We start from the raw sequence: 17,593 nt of genomic DNA, 5'->3' as shown, positions 1-17,593 counted from the left end.
CAAAGAAGAAGGGCTAAGCAACCTTTGACCTGTCCAAGACAAGCTCTACAAGGGTGAAGTCAAGCTACCCACAGGGCAGGAGGCAGTGAAACTGCCAGTGGCTTACATCAAGTCTTCTAACCACATTCTGCGATCCTGCCATTGGACCTAATCAAAAGTGCCAACTGTCAGCAGGGTGAAAGGCATCCTTAATCACTTAGCAAAGCTAGAAAGAGATAAATACACCAGAATCCCTGTAGAGCTAAAGTTTTGCATAGCCTCTTTCCAGTCAGGCTGCCTCGGCATATAGCCTGTAGCTGTGGTGGACAAGAGCAGAGATTAAGAAAGGGATTACAAGGGTGCCACTCCTCACCCTGGGAGGGTTAGCACAGACAATGTAGGTCACAGAGGCCAACACCTGCATCCATTCCCGATGCTGCAGGGAACAATGTTGCATATGGAGGAAGGCCAGGAGAGAGGTGGAAGGGCTTACCTCACACACAGTGCAGTGCCAGCGTGTTTCTACATGGTGTTTGCACTCGTTGCAGGTATAGACAAAGCGGTCCTGGCCCTGTGTGTGCAGCTCCACCAGCATGCACAGAGTGGACCATTTGGAGCGGCGTAAGGAAGAGAACTCCCAGTGCTTGTCTCTGGCCAGGGTGAGGAAGGCATCCCGCCCGTCCATGAGGTCACAGCTAAGCAGGGGATCAGGGTCCACGATGGGGGGCTGAGTGCTGATGACAGGCCCAGCATGCAGGTGGATCACAAAGAAGACCTGAAAGGAGGAGCTGTATTATCCCCACAGAGAAGCAGTGTGTGCCAGTGCAAGGCCACATCTTCCTATGGAACAGGAGGATAACCAAACCTAGGGACTGCTTGAGGCTCTGGTTTCCTGGGATGGAATTTAACTGATAACAAGCCAAACAATATATTAACAAGTATTGTTCCACCTTCTCCTGTCCCAGACTTATACAGAAAAGCTCAACCTCGCAGGCAGGTGCCTGTTGTTTCTCTGGGCACTGAATACCCTCAGAACCCCCACCAGCCTATGCACTACCTCCTTGTGCTTCTCCATGGTAGCATACAGCTTCTGCGACAGGTCGTTGGAAACATTGGGCATGCTGGGCTTCTTCTTGTTGGCGCGGCTAATGCTGCTTTTGTTTTTGTTGGTCTTCTTGTTGTTCTTTTTCTTGGCATTCTTGCTGTCACCCTGACTGCCCTGCAACCACATATAAAGCTATTAGACTAACACCCATTTCCTCGGCTATGGGGTTCCACAGACCTCATATGCACCTGGGCCATAGGCTACTACCTCCAGAGGGCTAAGGATGAAATCCTCCCAGCCTGGCCAGGGCACTTGTATGTCCGGTTACTTCTCCTGGATGTTAATTCACAATCTAAGCAACAGAGGAGTTTCTCTACCACTCCCAGGATTCCACTGGCAGGAGTGCTATGCTCCATCCTGCATGTTCGGTACCCAGTCCTTTGCTTTGGGAAAACCTGCTCATTTATATGAATTTTCAGAAGACATGGGATGGTGTAAATGGGAGCACCAAAGAGTAACTACACCCAACTGATCTTTCCTATTCAATACCTCCACTAGGGTAGAACATGTGTAAGCTTGTCTTACAAGCTACTGCTACTACTTTTACTACTTAGCTGAGGTCAAAAAGGGACTCACTCATTCCCTAATTCAAGTACTCCAATGATCCTACTATGAAAAGAACTTGGACCGTCACCCATTTAGAATACAATATAGAAAAGCTAATCTGATCAGAGAAATTCTTTACCTTGTAATACTAGGGTAAAACCTAGAACCTTTACACATGCTAAGCATGTGCTCTACCACTGAACTATAAAGTATACCCTCAGCTCCACAATGTAATTTCTTTAATGGATATATACAACCTAGGTTTTAAACTCATCATGCTCCTGTCTCAGGTTGAGCCAAATTATTTAAAATAAAAGTGACTTTACTTATGTGCATGCATATGTGTGTATTTATGAGTGTGCCAATGATGCCTATATGGAGGTGAGAGAGCAGTTTTTTAGGGAGACTATTCTCTTCTCTCATGAGGAACCTGGGCCTCATGAGGAACACATGCAGCAGGTACTTTTAGTAGACCCATTTTGCTGGCCCTCAAATAAATTTTATTTGGGACTTTTGGGGGGAGGGGCAGGGTCTCAGTATGGAGCTCTCTAACTCACTGTGTAGATAGATCGAGCTGATCTTGAACTCAAGGAGATCTGCCTGCCTTTATCTCCCTCGTGCTAGGACTAGAAGCAGAGGCCACCACATCTGGTTTCACATCAATGTTCTAAACAATGGAGCAGGGATAGCAGGATATGCCTTTAATTCCAGCACTCAGGAGACAAACCCATCTCTGAGTTTAGGCCAGTCAAAGCTACATAGAGAGACATCTATCTGTCTATCTGACATACAGAATAACAAAAAACAACAATAAAAACCAAAACAAGAAAAAAAGAGAAGGAAATTATTTTTGATCATCTGGTGCAAAGCACTTTGGTTACTTTTCCAGTAGAGTTTTACCTGTGTTTGTGCCCAAGTCTTTCCCAAAGCTGTGGTTGAATACATGATACGGTATCCTGTCTCTCCTAGTTAATACCCCCCCCAGACCTCCTGCTGTCTTCTTTACCTTAAGCTCCTTTCTTCTCAGAGTTGCCCATCACCTGAGTACACAGTATGAAGCTAGCTATCGTCCCTTCCTACTCCTCCCGGTGTAAGACACCTGCTGCAGCAGGATAAGGTTGTGTTTAGTTCACTTTGTACTCCCTTTGTACTCCACAGGGATAGCAAATAGTGAGCAAGCTGAGCACAGAGGAGTGGGGGAGGCAACACAGAATGAGCTGCTGCAAGGCCTGCAGTTCAGTGCAGTAACTTCCACAGCTCTTAAAGTCCACCTTGTTCCATGCACTTTTCTGGCTCCAATAAGATGTCACTTCTCCTCTCTACTACTCTCCAGGTCTTACTAAGCCCCATAGGAAGTGTCTCTTGTATAGAGACAGCATATCTGCTTATCATTATTCATGGTGATACTCTATGTATGTGAACCAGGACATCACCACAGAAATAATTAGACAGACAGCAAACATATACTGTTCAGCCTGCCTATGGTGGCACAGCTCTGTACCTCAGGAGTCTCACTCGCTGCAGTACTCTCTTCTTTCTTCCTTTCTTCTTCTTCTTGTTCTAGCTCCTTAATGCTTTCTTCCAACACATTAGGCCAGAAATCTCCTTCGAAATAGGGCAACTCCTTGGCACTCGTGAGCCTGTCTTCGTTCGCTTGTTTGAAGATGTCCTGGGAAGAAGCAGAACAAAGGTGGGGAGGTTCTGGGGGACACTGACCGAGAGGCCCACTGCTTTGACCAACTGTACAGTTGATTCTGCAGTTTCACCAGATGCTTCCAGGTTCCTGCTTTCTTGTAAATGACGAGAGTTATAAAGCGTGTGAGTGCCAAGAGGAAAAAAGTATGCCAATCAGCTGTGACTCCCACAGCAGGGGTACCTTATAGTCGTTAATGATCCTCTCTGCGAATGCCTTGTCCAGCATCTTCTTGTACCACTCCTGTAGTCGTTTTGGTTTGGGGATTTTCTGGTCAGGGGGGTGGCAATGAAAGATGTAGTCATCTCCTTCACTTGGGGGACAGGCCCAAATGTGTCCTGTCACATACCTATAGGACACATACAAAGCAAGCCAGACAGAAGTGTCAGTGAATTCAGATCGACTTTTGATGAACCGTAGCTTAAAAACACAACTTAACTTAATGAACCTAAGGAACTGAAAGAAAGGACAGAAATAAACATCAGGATAGACAAAAACAGCATCACTACAATGCTAGTGTGAGTGTGTGAACGGGGTGGGGTGGAGGCCTGATCTTCATCACTTGCAAACTCAACCCTAGACTCAGTTCTGAGCACTTTGTTCTCAGAGGAACATGCATGGAGCTGAGCCTGGCAGGGCACAGTTAAGGGATATGCCTTTAATCCCTAGCACTCAGGAGACAAGCCCATTTCTGAGTTTTGGCCAGCCAAAGCTACATAGAGAGACATCTGTCTGTCTATCTGACACACAGAAGGAAGTTCCCTCCTTACTTCCCTCTGTGCGCTGGAAAGGCAGCTCCGGCGAGTGACTCATGTTAAACAAATCTTAGCCGTTCTGTGTAAGACACCTCAGCAAGTGCTTTCAGGTCTGGGAAAGAGTGTGACAGCGTGGTACATAAACAGAAGCAGAAACACTGTGTATTGATCACCATTGCCAATTCTAACAGAAGACCAGAAAAGACAAAGGTGCAGACCAAGGAGATGAGTGATCGGCTGGGGGTGGGGCCAGGGCCAGGGCCAGGGGCAGGACAGGGAGTAGCAGAAGGAGGGCAAAGAAAGGGCTCTGTGCAGGAGTGAGGGTGTGTGGGTACTGATGCTGACTCCAAGACCTGAAACAATAAACGTGGTGTGAAGATTATGCCTAAAGAAAAGGGGAACAAGCACAGGCAGAGCAGACACCATCCATATTCTGGAGTCAGACACGTGCGAACTCAGCAAACTTTTGAACCAACCTTGATATATTAGAATAAAACACATAAAACTAAATGAGAAAAAAACTTGGTATTTCACAAAATAAGACAAAAATGTTTTTATTCATTTTGAATAGTCCAGACTCACCCCAATTTCTTCACATACTCTAGATATCCAATGAGGATCTCATGGTAAACAGCGGTGCGGAGACAGCGGGGCCGGAAGAAATGAATACTGTCCAGATAAGATATATAGACGCGCCTGTGGGGTGGGGTGGGGGCAGGGAAGTTACTTTTAACTTCAGGTCCCCTCAAGATTGAAAATAAACACCGATACCTAAAAACCCCCAGAAATAGGGTTTGATAGCAGTCACACAGGTCATGTAACAGGATGTGAAAAACTCTAATTACAGTCTCAGCAAAAAACTAAGGAAACAGAGATCATATCCTGCTGTCCAACAAAAGATACAGAAACTAGTCCCCCATGGGGGAGGCAACTTGGGAGAATCCATTTCTTTGCCCCACTCACCCAAAGCCCAGACTAAAACTAACTCTGGGCCAGAGGCAGTTAGTTTGAGCAGGGGCATCTTGCTGTTGCTACCCTGGCTCTCATGTGACCATCTTGGTGAGACAAAACAAGACTAAGACCACACAAACAAAAAGCACACCACACTACCACCAAGACCATGCATCTCCTGACAGTTTACGGAAGCAAACCAAACACAGCAGCAACAACAAAACAAAACACAACAAACCTAACTGGTTAACCAGTTAGCTATGGCTTTATTCTAATTTAGTATCAAAATATACAGCTCTAAGATACCTGAGCCTGAATCATACAACACAGGGCTAACAGACGCATTCAGAGGTAAGATGGGAGAGTACCTTGTATTAGGTGGGGGGCAATCGGAGCCATATTCTTGTACATGCATCCCAAAAAAGCACACATCGACTCCATCAATCTCCTCAAAAGCGAAGAGTGCTTTGGTACGATATGGGAAAGATTCAGACATTTCTCCAGAATCCACAAACCTGAAACAAGCCAGAGCCTAGTGTTTACAAATGTGTGTTCCAACTGCTTCTGAGCTAAGCCTGCCCTGTAGAAGAGCGCAAGGCTTGGCAACCTCTTGCAACAACAGCCACAGCAGTTTCGGGGCTGAGCTGCAGCTTGTCTCACTCTGTTTCTTAGAGAAGGGAGTAGCATTCTCTAATAAATTGGGATTCAGAAAAGATCACATGCTAGTTACCACAAAGCTTCTCTATAAGGAAGTCACACATGGAGTCCTACAGAGACAGGGGTAGGGACTACTCACAGTTTAGGACAGGAAGAAAGAACACAAACCTTGACTTCATTCCTGGCTTGACCTCCACAGTCTTGTCTGAGCTGGCCACCACTCTGACAAAAACCTCCCCAGCTTCAGGGTGATTCTGGCGCCGCAAAAACTTGTTCACTCGGTCTTCCAAATGGTTTCCCAACCGTGTGGTCTGCAGCCCTAAAAAAGTTTCAAATGAACAAGATTAGGTAGAGCTGTTGAAGTTGCTACTTCACCTCTGCTACTTTCAAGGACTAATAGCTGTTTTGTAAGAACAGAAGAGCACCATCCTGTGACATTAGTGTCTTACAAAGGAAAACTAGGTACTTTGCTTCTCGTCAGCTACTTATCTGTCCATTTCTAGCTGTAAGGGGCAGGAGAGCCACAGACATGGCCAGAATCAGACAGAATTGAGGACTAGATTGATGCCCTTTGCTGCAGGTCCTGGGTACCTCAGCAGAAGCTTGTGGGACAAGTCCTGTCCTGGACCTAGGCTGAGCAAGAAATCTTCTGTGTGGAGGGTGAACTATCTCAAGGATGCCAACAGGCAGACTACCTATAATTCCAGAACTAACGTGAGGAACTCTAACAGCACAAAGAACATGGCACACCCTTGGCCCAGTCAATGACTGAGTTCCCTTCTACCTAGTTCATTTGCCTTCTAGAATGGAGCTTAGGACTCTAGGTCCATGATCCAGCATCAGCCAAGGAGTGCTTACTGCCTTCAGGGCTCAGGTGGAGGCCCAATGGGCCTCACAAGACAACCATTCTTGCTGAAATCCTTGAAGGAAATTCTCTTCCTTCTTACCCATACACTACAGGACAACAAGCCTTGTCCCCAGAGGAGATAGCTTGCAGCTCAAAACCCAAAACAGCACCCTTTCTCAGAATTTCTGAAATCTACTTTCTTCCTTAACTGTTACTAAAAACACGAACTGATCATAAATGGATCAAGCTGAATGACTCCAATGAAAACTCTACAAAGCACTGAGAAACCTTACACATGACAACTGCTGACCATTGAGCTCTGAACCCTCACACTGAGGGGTTACAAAAAAAAGAGAGAGGAATCTGAAGAAGTTCAAAGCACACAACCCAGGAAACAGAAATCCTCAGTAAACTTACTCTTAGCACTGAATTTGTTTTCTTTCCGAGGTCTGCCAGTTTTCTTCAAGCAGTTGTCACACACAAAACTGCACAACAAATAATGGGTGTGGTCAGATTATGCTCAACAGTGTATGTTGCCAAACCAGTGAAATGCAGCACTGAAATACTTTGTTGGCAGTTGAAATCAGATCATTGTGAAAAAGAGTGAGGAGACAGACTGGTTTGGAGTTTACAATTTGTAAAGCAGGCAAACACAAGACTTAAATTTAGAACCAACTGCCACCTCCCTTAATTGCTGAATTCTTGCTGAGAACGAACAAGATTTGGGAGTACAGACTCCTTCCCCATGACTTATGCACAGCTGTTCCCCCTTCCCAGAGATCTCAACAAATCACGCACCCTGAAGGCCAAATGATGTCATAGTGTAGAACGCAAATCTGATGCATCTTCCGGCCACACTCTTTGCAGTCAACAAAGCTGGAGACAAGAAAATCAAGTTATACATCAGGAAGGCACATGGCCACAGTCTCCTGCAGGAGTTGCCTGACATCCATGCATGTGCAGTAACCCAGATGTGCTTTACCGCCACCTACATTAGTTAATTTCATTAGGGAAGAAACTGGGCCCCCACTTTTTTCTTTTGAGCAAAAGAGGTCTGGCCATGTAGTCTAGCCTGGCCTTTAACATGTGATCCATGATTCTTTATTTGGATTCTTGGGATTGAAATCAGGTTGCCGCATTTCCACAGTAAGTGCCTTTATTCATTAAGGAATCTTGCTGGCTCCCAAAACTTTTTTTTGGTTGTTTTTTAGACAGGGGCTCTGTGTAACAGAGCTTTAGATGCCCTGGACTCAACTGTAGATCTGGCTGGTCTCAATCTCACAGAGATCTGCCTGCCTCTGCTGGTATTACAGTTCTGTGATATCATACTGAGCCCCTGAACCCTTATTTTTAAAAATTACTATGATAAAAGTATATTTCATAGTCTGGTGATTCTAACATTACTAAGCACTTTCAAGACCCATTCTTTCTATATGTAAATTTCAAGTACCTAAATGGGCTTAAAAAACGAAACAGTATTTCCAGTGATATAAATATTTACTCCTAATTTTCAGACCCCCCTGCCCTAAAGCTATAGAAAGAAAAGTAGATAGATGACAGCTGCCCTCGTTGGCCCAAAGCACAGGAAACATCTGCTCTGAGTTGGTGATAGAAGGCATCAATGCTAACAGAAAATGCATAGGTTTATTTGAGAACACTCAGTTTCCTGGTACCACTCACACTCTCCTCAATTTAGCTACAGTCACTTCCAAGAGCATTCTTCTCACTCTCCAGAGCAAACTCCAATAGGAACCCTCAATACCAAGCCATCCAGTGGTCAAACCTTTTGCTTTTTAGTTTACTGTCTTACTGCTACCAAAATCCACATCACAGGAAATTTTAGGGCACCAGAAAGCATCCCCGATTCCTTTGAGAGAAGCCAAGCTCTTGATAATGCCTAGTTTCTTCTTGTCCCTTTATCCTGAGGAACACCTGCTCTACAACCATCCAGCCATGGTTATGTCCTAATCGGCCTCCCTGCTGCTGTTCGCTCTAGAAAGAGGACCCACATGGAACACTGTGGGACAGTGGCAACATGACTCGGTCGTGACAGCTAAAGTCATGATGGAGGTCCCCTTCCCATATGCCACTTATGGCCTTCACTCCATTCCTCCAGTGCTATACCCCATCAACTAAGTATATTACCAAACTCTGAAGTGAGCTTGGTTGACCTCAGTGCTGAGGTGAAGTTACTCCCTTGGTTCACCCTATCTCTAAAGATAGCCCATTCGATTCTTCCCTCCACTGTCAGCAAAGAGTATCACAACTGTGATGAGTCTGTGGCAATCCCTCCATGACACCCCACTTCCTACCTCACAGCACCTCGCACTACTGCTATTCTGCCTCCAACAGGTCCAGCTTTAGCTGTGCTCTCACTTCTTGCCTAGGCTGTACCTAAATATTCCCAGGAGTTCCTAGAGACTGAAATCTTATGCTTCATGTTCCCAATGTTCTGCACACATGACCATTCAATTGGTCTCCGTCTCTTGGTGTCTCTGTCTCTAGTTTTTCTGTAGAAACAGGATCTTGGTTAGCCATCTTGTCCCAGCTTCTCAACGGCTGGGAGGAGAGGGGAATAACAGCACACTCTGCTGTAGAGGTGGTCTTTTTACACTGGAATCCAAGCTGTTTCTCAAACCCTGTGGTTAAATTCATTCATCCGCATCCCATGGGAGTAGATCTTTACCCTCAGCCTCACTGGCCAATTGTTCCTGTGATGTGTATCTTTGAGTGTCTTGTGCTCTTTCCTTCCTTTATGTTAAGAATGCTATGTCCCTCTCTAGCACCTGAACTTAGGTAAGAATCACTGACTCCAGGAAGCCAATCCCAATGGTGACGCTGCTGTGCCAATGCTAAAAGTCTACACCTATGGAACCAAGCACCCCGTGCCTCTTGCTGCTTGCATTCATCTGTTGCTACACAAAGAAACTTAGAACCCACATAAAAAGGCCTGGAGAGATGGCTCAGGGGTGAAGAACACTGAACCCAAGTCCACCTCCTCCCAACAAATATGGTGGTTCATAGGCAGCTGTAACTCTGACATCCCACTGTAGCCTCTGAGGGCACCAGGCACACATATCCTGTATATACATTTAGGCAAACAATGATACATACAAATACATCATTAACATGGGGTGGTAAGTAGGGTTGGGGAATCATGACAGCATGACAACATAACATGGAGAACCAGAAACAAAACCGAACTGTCATTAAAGGTACAAGTGTGTGCCATGGGAACATCTCCACATACACCAGCATTTACTTATACAATCCTGTCTCTAGGTCTCAGCTAGGATAGAGGAAGTAAGTGTAGCATGGGTGGCAAGGCAGCACATTCCATATAGTAGTTGACCTCTCGGGATCTGGCAGACTTGGAGCCAAGTGAATAAAGTAACTACTGCTAGGTCTCAGACCTGACCTAAGCTTTAAAAGCCATTAGACATCAAAATCTGCAAGTGAAGCATTCTCATGAGTGGAGGCAGTGGCAAGAACATACATTATACTTCACAGGACAGATCTTTAGATGGTGGTCCCAAGATGTTTTCATTTTGGAATTTCTCTGAGATGGTATTAGCACTTCAGATTAACTGCTTCTGCTTGTTATAGAGTAACACTGAACAGTCCTTAAAGATGCCTATGACCAAACCTTCGAGATGACAACAGAACTAAAACACACACATAATCTTAACACTATTAAAATCCACAATTGGAGAGTATGTATGTTATAGAAATCTACTTCCCAAAAGAAACCCCACTTTTATTATCCCATAATCTAACTACAGATAATAACTTTCCTTATCTAAGATTCAAGGTAAAAAAGAGCCAGGTATAGCAATGCACACCTGTTATCCCAGCATTCCTCAAGGCTAAAGACAAACAAACAAAAGGGGTGTGTGGGTGTGTGTGTGTGTGTGTGTGTGTGTGTGTGTGTGTGTGTGTGTGTATACATATACTCACGGTTCAGGATCTAAGGTGTCATTTTTCTTCTTTTCAAATTGATCCTTGGAAATTGTCCTTATTTAAAAGAAAAAAGAAACATCTTAATTGACTGACATACATTCCTCTACCAACTTTTTTTCTAAAAATATCTGTTCCCAACGACTATTAGCTTTACTCTAATATTTAATTAAGACTCATCAGGATATGATGGCAAAACTGTGTTGAGATTTATGAGATTTAAATATGTTTATTTTCATCAAATTCAAATGGCGAATAGCTGTTAAGCTGGACTGAGACCACAGTGGAATGGCAGCCCTTAATGCAAGGTGAGCATGGAGGACTCCCGCTTTGGAAGGATGGATCATTTGAGTTTTAACTGAGCATGTGTGAATCACTTCTGATGCATGCAATTATAGAACCCTTTTTTTGGTGTGGTTATTTCTTGAGAAACAAAGAAGTACTCTGTGTGTGTGTGTGTGTGTGTGTGTGTGTGTGTGTCACAGTGCTTGTGTGAAGATCAGAGAACAACTTTATCAAGTCGCTGATTCTCTCCTACCTTCACGTAGGTTAGGGAATGAATGAGAATGCCCGTACCTATCAACTCACTGCACCACCCCCTTTCTGCACTTTTAGTTTTTATTCTAGGTGACATGCAAAAACCTTTCTAAGTTGGACATATCAATGATATAGTACATGATGTCTGACACTTGTATACCACTTAAACTAGGTTAAACATACTAACAACCAACCCCCTAACACTGATCTTTGTGGGAGGAGTGCAGAAAAAGTTTCAAACTCTTTCCTTGTAGGCTTTTGCAATGTACAACACATAGCTGCTATCTACAGCCACCATCCTGTGCAAGAGTACTCCATAACTTTTGCTGGTATCCAACTGAACCTTAGCACTTATTGATCAGTCTTCCCCCATTCCTACCTCTAACAATTCAATGATTAACTCTGATTAGACCAAAGAAATAAGATGATGAGGTAATGAATTATTTCTGGAGCATAGGTTTCCTGCTTTTGAGACCTAGTAACTCTGGAGCTAGATTTCCAACATGACCAACAACACGGAAGATTAGGGAACTTAATCTTCTTTTCTTGTGTAGAAAGAACCCTGCTCAGCAAGCTAAAGGCAGATAGATGGACAGGCCAGCAGGCCTTTGAGCATTTCACAAAAGTCAAGTAAACACTGTGGTTTTCGTTTCTCTTGTTATGGCCTGGTCATGCTGACACCAAAAGGATCATTATCAGAAGGTAAGCAGATGTATGCAGGAATGAGCTAACACATGCTGGACGCAGCTAGGAAGCAAGAGTCAGACCACCAGCAAGGAATGATATATATTTTAATTATACTAGAAAATGAGAATCTAACCTGCATTGCCTCAGTTGCTTAAGAAGACCATTAAGTTTAAAAGGCTAACTTTAACTCCAAAGATTTTTTTGTTGTTGTTACGTTGGCATTCGTGATATGTATATAAAACTTATTTTCTGTGGATAAGGCTGCCTGGCTTCTTAGATATAACTGAGGTTAACATTTTTCAAGCAAAGGTTACCTATCCCCATGAAGAAATCTATTTGTCAGTGTGATGTATGAAGAGCAAGGACTAACCGAACTAATCCTGCCTCAAATGGAGAAAGATGGAGAATCAGTGCTGCTATACAGCTGACACCTACATCTTTAAATACAAGTATCCATGTTCATGCAACCCATTTACACTAAATGTGCATATAGCCAATGTGAAGAAAAACAATACACATATTGTACAAAATTAAAAATGGTACATTCTGGCTTCTTCTTTAGTCATGAACATAGGAAGGATGACAAGATCATACTTACGTCTGAGGTTGGGAAGGGTCGTCACCCAGGGTCACATTCTCGCCCTGGATCTCTGTGAAACACTTCTCACAGAAATGATACCTGTCAGCAAGAAGGCCATACTTGGGTGAACTGGTCCATCACAACATACAGCCACCCAAGCAACGAAGCCACCAATCAGAGCAGGGCAGAGCACCACGACGAAGGGGGGGCGTTGTTGGTTGATTGATGGGTCAGTGAGGACAATGAAAGGAACAGGGGCAGGTGGGGAAGGGTAGAAATTAGAGAACAGGGAAGGGGACAAATAGCACAGACACAGAGGTAAGACGCAAACACCAGACAACACAGAGCAGAAAGCCAAGGCAAAGCATTGATTAGCATTCGGTCTCATTGCACGCATCATAGGCCATCATCACTAACAACGACAGGTTTGATCCGGCTCCAAGATGCAAATGCTTTCAAGGAGTTAATACTAGGATTGCATGGAGCCTAAATTTAGAAATCTGAATTTTGTTATAAAATCAAATATTGAGCCAGGGTTTAAAATAGAAAATTTTTCTTTCAACAACAAGATGAGAAAAAAAGCCTTTAAAAAGCAAGTTAAACTGGAATAGCTTTAGTTTTCAAAATGGAAATTTCATGCTTGACAGCATCAGAAGTTTTATTTCCAGAATTAAGCCAGATCTTTCAATGTGTGACAATGTTGAGCACCCAGAACCATTTTTTGTAGTTGTTACTTGTTATTTTTCTCATATTAATCACTGAGTTAATAATTATGTTACAATACAAATGAAACCAAATCCATTTCTAGACAAACACTTAACAGAAATGCAGTCAGGGTCAAAGACTTTCCAGCCATTTATTAATAAAGATATACAGAGAAATACTGATATATTGTATAAACAATACAATATATGCAAACCCACAAACAATTTTGAAGAGTTCTGATTCATTTCTAAGCTTTGATATGAATTTTGGTACTGGGACCAATCATTCATCTTGAGATACATGGCGAATGACTGTTCTGATTTGATAATAACCCAAGTTAAGCAAATTTAGAGAGTTAATCTTTAAATAGCACAATCTGCATTTGAAAAATTCTCCATCATCCCAATTTCTTTCTTGTGTGATAATAATATAGAGCCTGGGCTCATGCTGGTAAGTGAGTACAATTAAAAATAAAGACTATTAAATGTTTGGAAAGGACATGAATGAGAAGTTAACAAAAAGCAGGTGGATTCTGCATAAAACAAGATGAGCACACAAAAATACTATAAAATAAACAAGCTGAATGGAGGTAAATTACACAGGCATAAGATGAGCATAAGCTAGCAGCAGCAATACAATCAAATGCAGGTTTAGCTCAAAACTACATCTACAAGATGCCAAGAAGGATTAGTGTTAGGGACACTGATGAGACTTGAAGCTCTAAGCTGAGCCCAGTGCAGAGTGAGATGCAGGCAGTAACTGTGCTCACTCAATGACTCATTCCCCACTCACCGGCACGCTCATTCACTCCTCTAATCACTCACTCAGCTATAGAATGAGCCAGGAGCCATGACAAGAGGCACCCACAAGTCCCAGTTTTCATGTCATTACAACATTGAGCATTTTGTCCACAGACTTCATTAATTGACACATGCAGTCAACTTAAAACATACAATTTCATTCAGAGCAGTCACAATATCTCAAGGTTACCCAATTTTTCACATTCTGTTGATAAACAGTGCAGATTCACTGCAGATAATTGGGCTAATAATAATTTCTTGCCAGGACAAGATTAAAAGTTGAGTAGGGACAGACAGCAGTTTTGTATATTTTTAAATGAACCATAGCATTGTCTGTGTCATTCATTACTCTGTAAATATTCTAAGAGAGCCTTAAGAAAATCCTCCACATACAGCAGGACATGGTACAAAGCAGACATTCCCTGAAGCCAAGAGCTTCACTGTTAAAAACAAGGCAATCCCTTCATTCTATAGGCAAACATCGTACTGGGATCCAGCAAGGACCTCTCGGCAGTGTGGAACCACCACAGTCACAATTGAGTCTCGAGTTTAAAAACCTGGAAAAACTCTGCTATTTTAGTCAGTCATTAAAGCCTAGCAACATTAGGGACACAGGAATATGAACCCATCATTTTCCAATGGTGGAAACTAATGCAGAAAGAGGCACTGGAGATCGAGACAGACCCAAGAGTGGCTAAGGAAACCTAAGCTATCTAAGGTATGTGACAAGTCCCCCTCCTGAGAATCTAAAGGTCACAAAAACTTAAGGGACAGTGTTAAGACTCTTGCATTTGTCCCAAAGCACTAGCGGAAAAATTACAGATAATCAAGCCTGTTTATTAAGGTGAGAAGGCAGGCCCATGACCTCACTTCATCAAGTTTCACTGAGAGGACAGAGAAGGCATCTTTCTAAAGATGAGGAAAAAGTCTGGTCTTGGATAAAAGATATCAGTGCAGACTGTCTTGGTCTTATTTTGACAGTTTACACTTTATTCTCCCAAAAATAAAGGTTCAGAGATTCGCTTTTAACCACTAACAGGCTGGATAACATTATGTCTGTTGTGAAGGAAGCAGTGTGATGAATATGGAACCACCAAGGAGAAATACTCCATGTAATCCAATGATGATGCAAATCTGGGTTGCTAAGTTGGCACATGTGACCGCACGGTTTAGCTGTGAGGGTAGTTTAATGTATGACTTTTTCAAATGCAGATTGTTTTAAGAACTCTATCAGTATTTAGTTATCAATAGATGATTTCCACACTATCTTCGGATGATTATTAGAAAAGTTATAACAGTTTCCTAAAAGTGAGTTACTTTCAAATTTTGAAAGGGTAGAAACAAGTGAAAATGTGACCACTAACACAGATATTAAGAATTTCACTTGTTCAAATGCTGTGTACAATGTTTTACTGATTTTAAGTGTCTTTAGCACAAATGACAAAACAATTATTTATTGGAACACAACTGTTCATAGTTGATTTGAAAAAAATCACAAGCAATTAGAACATTCATCACAAAACTTGGCCACTCCTTTCTTAGAATTATGGAGTATTGATTTATGTTCTTCATTCTAAGAGCTCAGAAGGAATGGTAAAAGCTTTTGAGATGTATTAGACACAGGATACAACTCCTATATTTTCATTTAAGAAAAATACAGGGGCTGGGGATTTAGCTCAGTGGTAGAGCGCTTGCCTAGGAAGCACAAGGCCCTGGGTTCGGTCCCCAGCTCCGAAAAAAAGACCAAAAAAAAAAAAAAAAAAAAAAAAAAAAAAAAAAAAAGAAAAATACATCACTTTTGTTCAGTAAAAGTGGAGTTCTACACAAAAATAAAACTGGGCATTCTAGGACTCCCAGGATAGTTCTGGTGTTTGTCCTTTACCACTGAATGTTTCCTGGTCGTAGCTATCAATTCAATTTACCTTTAATTATTCTCAGTGGATTAGGCCAAGGTCTGGGTAAGTCATTAGAAGCAGTGTTTGCTAAGCATCCAGAAGTGATCCAACAATGCAAGGGCAACATTTGCAGAAAGTGGCTGATTTCTTGTCTTACTTCTAGATAAAAATTATACTAGCTAAAAAAAGTATCAGGCACAGTATTTTTCAGGGCGTGATTAACACTAATCCGTACAATCTTGTCTAAAGCCAGGTGCTGTGGCCTTGGCCTATAATGCTAGCCCTCAGGAGACTGAGGCAAGAAGACCAAGTTTGAGGCCATCTGCAGCTACACAGTGATTCCCTGTCTCAACCAAACAACGTACAGCCTTATACAGACCCTAATGGTCTTCAGGGTACACTCCTATGTACTACTGCACTGAAGACAGGACAGGAACCTGTTAGAGAAGATGCTTTTGAGCCTGTATCTTAGACAAGGTTAAATTTGATACATTATGAGATGTGCCAAGAGGGGACAGAACTCCTATATAATAACACAGTCACTGTGGAAGAATCCCATATGGGGGGTAGGGTGTGTGTTATGGTATCCTTTTCAACTCTGTCTTCCAATGTTTCTACTCAAAGGCTGAGGGTGGCACTGCATGAGCAATGTCCAGGACTCTACTCATAGCATAAAACCGCCCCTACTACAAACCACAAGACAAGACAAAACCTTCACAACACCACCTCTCAACAAAACACTGGATGTAAGAGGACTGTTTTGATAGAAACCCAGCTATATTTTGAGTACTTACTCAGCACGGGTTGTTCATGCTACACTTTCTAATAGAGATGGGAGGGAGAGCAGTAGATTGGTTGGTCACACAGGCTTAGAGTCTTCCCTTTTAAAAAATTTTTTATTTGTGTGCCCATATGTGCACTGGAGATCAGAGGGAGTTAGTAGTGTCCTACCATAAGAGTGGAGATCAAACTCCGGTCGTCAAGCTTGACAACAAATGCTCTAACATCAAGTTCTTTTTTTTTTTTTTTTTGGGAAAAACATTTGCATAGGAGCCATCATGGAGATAGTTATATTTTCTTTTAAAATTATGAGCATAACTCAAAAAACACACTTGAGAAAAAAAATTCCAAACTTGTCAGGCCTATAGACATATGTACCCCTGAACAAATGAACAGCCCCTTCCTACTATTGTGGCCCACATAAGCAAAGGGACAAACAGCCACGGCAGCAATCCTTGATGCAATGGTAAAGCCCAAGACAGAGAACACGCACGAAGCTTCCTCTTGGTCAGAGGCTCTCATTTCTGGTTCACAAAATGGAGTCAACAGCACCGACTTCAGTGTATGTCATAACTTAGGCTTAGCCATGAAGCCTCTGTGATACGGCAACAAGGCAACAAGAGGTCTCCTAACAGAACTGGTGGAAAGGAATTTAATTTCAACTTCATCTTAGCAAAAAATAAGACCCAGACTACAGAGTTATCTGTGGATTAGTAGTAGTACTGTCTCACTGTCCTCTGTAAGAAGGAGATCTACTCTAGTCTAGTCACCTTCATATTCCAAAAGGATAGCAACTTTTTTTCAGGTAGGCCTACCATTCTCAAAGCCTTGACAACAGTAAAACAAAAGTATTCTTTAAAACAAACAAAACAAAACCCTGCTCAGTCCAGTCTAACACTCAAAATTCTTCTTGCTTCCACTTTCTACTTCTGGGGTGCCAGGTTTATAAACAAGCCCAACAGTGGAGTTACTCTTTAATTCAAGAAAGAACACCACCTTTCCTAATGCTGTAGTGTTTCTTGTGTGTGTGTGTGTTTTTTTTCCCAACTAACAAGTTTTTCTACCAGAACAGCAAGCCCAAGTGATGTAGATACGCATTTGCTGTAGAATAAAGCACAA

General features: G+C 42.6%; 1 protein-coding gene across 4 annotated transcripts in view; it reads right to left on the bottom strand.

Annotated features, from left to right (window-relative positions):
• Crebbp (CREB binding lysine acetyltransferase) overlaps window positions 1-17,593 on the bottom strand; it is a 127,204-nt gene that overhangs the window by 5,752 nt on the left and 103,859 nt on the right. For all 4 annotated transcript variants that reach the window (XM_087573832.1, XM_087573833.1, XM_087573834.1 and 1 more), the window contains 11 exon segments: window positions 12,313-12,393; window positions 10,491-10,547; window positions 7,332-7,409; window positions 6,951-7,018; window positions 5,855-6,005; window positions 5,398-5,544; window positions 4,661-4,774; window positions 3,507-3,672; window positions 3,132-3,299; window positions 1,037-1,198; window positions 473-754 (listed from right to left, as the gene is read on the bottom strand). In XM_087573832.1, the coding sequence (XP_087429958.1) occupies window positions 473-754; window positions 1,037-1,198; window positions 3,132-3,299; window positions 3,507-3,672; window positions 4,661-4,774; window positions 5,398-5,544; window positions 5,855-6,005; window positions 6,951-7,018; window positions 7,332-7,409; window positions 10,491-10,547; window positions 12,313-12,393 (1,474 nt within the window).

The sequence above is a fragment of the Rattus norvegicus genome, chromosome 10, assembly GCF_021556685.1.
Source record: "Rattus norvegicus strain SHRSP/BbbUtx chromosome 10, alternate assembly SHRSP_T2T, whole genome shotgun sequence".
Taxonomy (NCBI): domain Eukaryota; kingdom Metazoa; phylum Chordata; class Mammalia; order Rodentia; family Muridae; genus Rattus; species Rattus norvegicus.
Note: the sequence above shows the minus strand (reverse complement) of the source record. Positions and strands in the feature narration are given on the sequence as shown.